Genomic DNA, 6000 nt, shown 5'->3' with positions numbered 1-6000 from the left:
CAACATGGGCTAGATCCTCAGTTACTGTAAATTAGTGTTCCCCCATTCATTGCAATGGAGAAAGCTTCCAATGGCCTTGGTGTGCTGCTTTACATCTTTAAGGGTATTAACAAACCTTTTTTCACACAGTATCATACAGAATTTACTCTGGCCAGAATGAACTTTAAAAAAGGGATAAATCTAGCATCGTGGTCCTAGAAGTCTTTAAATTTATGTTGTAAGCAAAATTAATCCTTTCAATATATTCTGTTGATCAATTAAATCAGCAAAACTGCTATTGCTCTTTCATGTGGTCTGGCTTTGTAGAAAAACTTCATTTTCTTCTTGAATTTCAGGTTAGGCATATACTTAAAAATATCACTGTAATTCTGGCATAGCTCTTACTGCTTTTTGTGGAGGAAGGAACTCCAGTGAGACAACATAGGAAGTAATTACCTAAAAATGTCTATATCTATATAGTTGACTATGATACATGAAAAAAAAAATCACAAACCACAGGGATTTTGAGGTTAAAGATATGAATAGGCAATAACAAATTCTGTACTTTTCAATTATTAAATCATCAAGAAGGCTAAATATTTATCATTAATTTGAGCAACAGAGTAATCAATACATTTTTTAAAACATTCTCTGTTTCAGGCTGCTCTGCCATGCTCTTCATTGAATCAGCACTGATGAAATTGGTGGTACAAGACTAAGACTAGTGAAGAAAAATTCAGAATTCCTGAGGATACAAGGCTAGACAGTTCACATCTGAAAACAGGTACTACCCCTACAACTTGTTCTTTCCAAATCTCCCTTTCTCAGCATCCCCTCTTTTTCATCTTACACCTGGGAACTGAACAAACAAAGTCCAAATAGGTTTTTGGAACAATCTTAAATCAGGGATACTGTGAAGACAAATGGTAAATGTCTGTTACCCCAGCTGCTAAGTTAATTACTGTAATGGGAAACATCTTGAGAGAAGCATTGCATATGGTTATTAGCAATTAACCCACCACTCCAAAAATCACAATTCCTGCTAATAACAGAACACAGCACAGCCTTCCTAATTATAATCTCTGCACGAGAACTTCTTTATATCAGAAGGGAATGTTAAATCCTGTAACTAGATACAATTTTAGAAGACTGGAAATGGAGATATTGAGAATGAGACAGAAAAATGAAGATAGAAAAGGGTGGTATGTTACTGACTGACAGTTGTGGGCACACTCATTCGTGTCTGGGGATACACAACAACTTTCATGACATCTTTGTAGGAAGATAAAATCATAAGTCAAACTTAAAATGTTAACGGGGAGGGAAATACGCTTTAAAATGGAGAGGATAGAATGGAACTTCATGAGAGAGACCAACTTTTCTACAGAATTCATGATCTGGACAGTGTTGTAAACAATGTGCTGAATTTGGATTGCACTGGAATCTGTCAGAACCATTTTCTGATCACGAAGAGAGGAGAACAATGAAAATCATGTGCTTTCCATCCCATAAAAAGTCCTTCAGTACTACATGGAGGGCATGAACTGTTTTTTTCTGACTGTCTGTATTCTGTGCAATTGGATTAGCTATAGCTCACCTGCACAAAGCCACCAAGGGGAATCGGCACTTTAGCTGCTCAGTTCAAAAGCTGGTTTAGCAGAACCAGATACAATTTAATTTACTCCTTTCATCAGTCAGGAAGGGAACTCTTGTCAACATGTTCAGTGCTTGGTTTGGTGGTGGCCATGATGTGGTTGTAGGTATCAAGATCAAAGACACACAACTGTATAGCAAATAAGTTTCACGACAGTCGGCGTGTCTCTGGCTGGTCATGGCAAGGATGTGGAATATAAAGAAGTCACTAATGCTGTACCCACTACTCCTTTTTTCCTGACATATCCCACTGTTACCACTGTAAGAACTAGAATAAATGAGTCTGCTTTTACTTCTGTATTATCTATGTCAGGTCTGAAGATTAACTGACTTGGGCATAGTCGGATCAATTATCCCAGCAGGCTTTTGAAACTGCTTTCACCAGTGCTGGTTCCCTGCAACTCCTACTCATGTGAATCGTCCCATTAAAGTCGACAGCTTTGCAGGATATTCTCAATTAAAACACAGCTGAGGATAAAACATTAGATCATATTTGTAAGAAGGGCACATTGCACAGGCTGCGTTTACATTTCAGGGGAACGTCAGTGTCACAGTTGCTAAAGCGAGGCCTGAAAGGCTTTCTACACAGATCGTAAGGAGATTTTTCACTGCTCCAACTTCAGAATTCAGCTGCAGCTGTATTTTGCTGTGTGGCCCCAGGAAAGGTCTCATCCATTAAGTGGCCTTCACCGAGTAAGATGCTCTGCAGTTCAGTACCCCCAATTTGCATGCTGCTGTTCCATTATTCTTAATAACTGGGTGTAATAAACATTGTGTATAATTTCTAATGATCATATACAGGCTTGAAAAATAATGTTGAGCAGTTTATTGTTGCATTCCTTAAGGTGGAAAAATTAAAATTGTTTTGAAAGACTTAATTTACCTGGAAAAAAACAGTTGAGCAATAAGGTCCTTTTTGCTATTTTGCCATGATGTGATCCTGAAAACAATCCAGGCTGGGATGACATCTCAGGACATAATTAACACTCAGCCTTGACGTAATGAAGGTCTATTATTTTATGAAAAAAGATTTTCTGGGGTTTAAGAAATAAAATGATTAGAAAACTATGGGCTCTGCAGGAGGTAATGAGATTAGTTCAACACAAGGTCCTGTGGAGTTAAAACTACTCCAGATGCAAGAAAGGCTTAGCCATTCAGTGGAAATTTCAGGCTACAATTAATCTGGTCTAAGGTCAGATCAGGGCTATATGTTTTCTTTACCACAAAAAAAGAAATCAGTTGATAAAATCTCAAGGGGATCATGTCAGTGCAAGCTTCAAAGGAATGAACAATATAAAAACAGCTTTCTTGTTATGATTGGTAAATGTTTACCTACTTTAGAAAAGGCCTTGGAAAATAAAAACCAGACAGGAAACTGTGCTTGTAAAGTGTGCGTAAAGGAGAAGCCGATGTATCTTGTTACAGGATTGAAAGGAAGACAAATTAAAGCACTGTAAAACTGGGGGTGAGCCCTAACCCGTGAGGATGTTGGTGTGCCCGCGCGGTCTCTCTCTTACAAATTCGTACAGGAGCTCATTCGGAACAATGTGAGACCCAGCCCGTTCCGCTGGGGTGGAAGGAAGTCGCAGTTGTCTTTAGCAAGGGTTGGCTCAGGCCCATCTGCTCATTCACAGCCCAGAGGGTGGTTAGTCTCGGGTCTCTAGAGATAGGAAAATCGTGGTGTAACGGACCTCGAGTCCTACCTTAGATCATAAAATGCTTAAGGTGTGTTTTTCCCGATTTTTTTATTTGCTACTACGCACAGTTCCCTTTCCAGGTCAGCAGGTCTCCCTTGTCTCGCCAGTAAAGGGGAAGGAGTTGCCTTCTGTCAGCGGTAAAGGTCTGGAGAGATCGTGGGGAGGAGAGGATGGATGGTCCGGAGGACAGCGTGTGAGACTGGGATTTAAGAAACTGCTCCTCGCTTCCCAGCCTTACATTCTTGCCTGTCACTAACTCTCAGCAGTAGATTATCCCTCCCTCATGGTGTTAAAAGCGTTTATTTTCACGGTTACCTCTTTGACGTGCTCAGGTGTGATTGCGATGGACATCACGCCCGGAACAGAGAAGGACGGGAGGAAAGAAGAGAAGCCGAGGTACGGGTCTGGCATCCTGGAGCAGAGGGAGGGGGAGCTGGGAGTGGTCAGCTCTCCGCCAGAACTGCTAACCGGCATGAACGGGAGGCTGCATGTAACTTCGTACAGCGTTCAGTGGGAGCAAATCCCTCCTCCTCCTCCTCGCCCCCTCTCTGCCGTGTACCCAGCGGGAATTTGGACCGTCCCTTGAATGGAGGGGAACCGAAAGGACACTGCAGAGGAGGAAGGGGCGAGGCTGTAGGTAGGCGGACAGAGCCGGGGCGGCGGGAGACCCTGCGGGGTGCCGGGCAAGGGGCACGGAGACACTACCCCCCCACATCCCCCCCCGCCCCGCAGAAGGAGGCACAGCCGCCCCTCCGCCCCGAGCAGCGCGGGAGCCGCCGGGGGCGGGACGAGGGGCGTGGCGGGGGCGGGCCGGGGGTGTGGCAGGGGCGGGCCGGGGCCGCCCAGCCAGTGGCGCGCCTCGCCGCCGCTTTAAATGACTTGGAGGACCGGGGCGGCCGGTGCTGGTGCTGCCGGTGCCGCGGCCGCTCTCCTCATCTCTCCCCTCGGCGGGGCGATGGCCACGGGGCCGGCCTGCCTGTACCTCTGCCTGTGCTGGGCGCTGGCCGCTCGGGCGGGCGGCGCGACGGAGCGGCGGCTGCAGCGGGGCATGTGAGTGGGGCGGAGCGGGGGCCCGGGGCTCGCCGCAGCGCCCGGGCGTGCGGCCTTTGTCCCTGGCGGGGGCAGGGTCCCGCGGACCTAGCGCAGTTCCCCCGCTGAAAGCAGCTCGGTGTTGGTCGCCCTTCAACTCTGCGACAAAGGAAGTTTAGCGGGGTGCGTCTTTAGCTTACCCGAGTGCCCCCCGCCGCGTGGATTTCCGATCCGTGGCGTTGCTTTCGGAGTGGTTACCGGTCGGGGAAGCGGGTGGGTTTGCCGGACCGCCACTCGAGATCCGGAGTGAGCCTCAGGGAGCGCAGCGCCGGCGCGGAGTCCGTTTCTTCCCTCTCATTGAAAAAGCGAAGGGGGGCCAGAGCCGAGCCTTGCCCGGCTGCACAAGCCCGTGCTTTCTGAGGGGTCACGGGGGGGGCAGCCATAGAAAAATCGGATTAATAAATGTGAACGCAGGCGGGGGCGGTGGGCAGCGCCCAGCTACCTGGCCGGCACAGAGCAGCTCGGTCCGCACGGGTACGTCCCGCTCTTATGCCGAGGGGAGTTTCCGTGGGGTGTTCTGCGTGGCGTGAACAACGAGTGGCCTTTGTTGTAAAGGCAGTGTAACGTTTTTGTCAAGCGGTAGTCTTCTGGCCAAATTCTAAAGCAGAATAGCTCACAACATGCATACAATAGTATGGTTAAAGTTTTTTGCTCATTGAAAAGAACACCTCTGGAAACTGTTCCCAGCTTTGTGCCAGGAGCCTTTTTCTCTGCAAAGCTCCTCTTGTATTTTTAAGGAATGTCCCGTGTTCCTCCCCCCCCCCCCCCAGTAACCTGACAACAGCCTTTTCAGGTGTCTGTGTATACCCGAATTTCTAACCTCTTTTCCTTTTTTTTTTTCCACTTAATCGACTTCATCCCACCCTTCTATAATTAATTTGTCTTGCATTTGATTTTAGTTTAGTTATTCCTTCTGTCACAAAATAGAAATTTCTAAGCCTATTGCTCATTGGTTTTCTTTGCAGTATCATGTGAATATGTATTTACTAGAAGTGCTTTTAAGGTGGAATATATTACTCCATCTTGCTAGAGCACTAAGTATCCATCGCAATGTTTAGACGAGTCAAGTTCATTTTCTGGTAAAGCATTTTTGCTGTTTTAGAAGTGCTCTGTGTGTCTTTCAGGCATGCTTCTTGCTTGCTTCATAAGCAATTACTCTGCCACAAGGAAGAATACAGTTGGCCTATGCTAATCTCTTTGCATTTGACATATTGGTAATAACTATGATTCTGCACTTTTGAAGCTGGAGGTGGTGTGAAACTGCGAATTGCCTCCCAACAATTTTTGTTTGGTTTTACCTTTTTACAGATAGTGTCACTGAAAGAATACAGTAAACATTCCCTTCTGGAAATGAATCTCTATGAGGATATTGCTCTTGGGCTCGAGTCATTTGGAGCAGCAGTGCACTGTTAGCCAGCAGCAATGAAAAAAACCCACCCAAACTGCCATACCTGTGGCAGAGCCTTGGGTGCTTTTCCCAAGAGGCATATTCCTGCAATTAATATAATTCTTGTTGCTTTTCTTGAGCTCGGGCATGTAGAAGTATTATTCCACGCTTACTTTACACTATTTAGGGGCTTTA

The 6000-nt window shown here is 46.1% G+C and overlaps 1 protein-coding gene across 1 annotated transcript in view; it reads left to right on the top strand.

The window, feature by feature from the left end:
* Nucleotides 1-4284: 4284 nt before the first annotated feature.
* The window catches only part of LOC309408032 (uncharacterized protein), a gene marked incomplete at both ends in the record, with an annotated part of 202120 nt that continues 200404 nt past the window's right edge, over nucleotides 4285-6000 (top strand). Inside the window, one exon of the mRNA XM_082003741.1 lies at nucleotides 4285-4379. Coding sequence (XP_081859867.1) covers nucleotides 4285-4379 — 95 coding nt within the window. The remainder of the gene's footprint in view (nucleotides 4380-6000) is intronic.

This window comes from Phaethon aethereus (assembly GCF_964289735.1).
Source record: "Phaethon aethereus genome assembly, chromosome: 9".
Classification (NCBI taxonomy): domain Eukaryota; kingdom Metazoa; phylum Chordata; class Aves; order Phaethontiformes; family Phaethontidae; genus Phaethon; species Phaethon aethereus.
The sequence above is the reverse complement of the archived record's forward strand: the minus strand, read 5'-3'. Positions and strand labels throughout refer to the sequence as shown.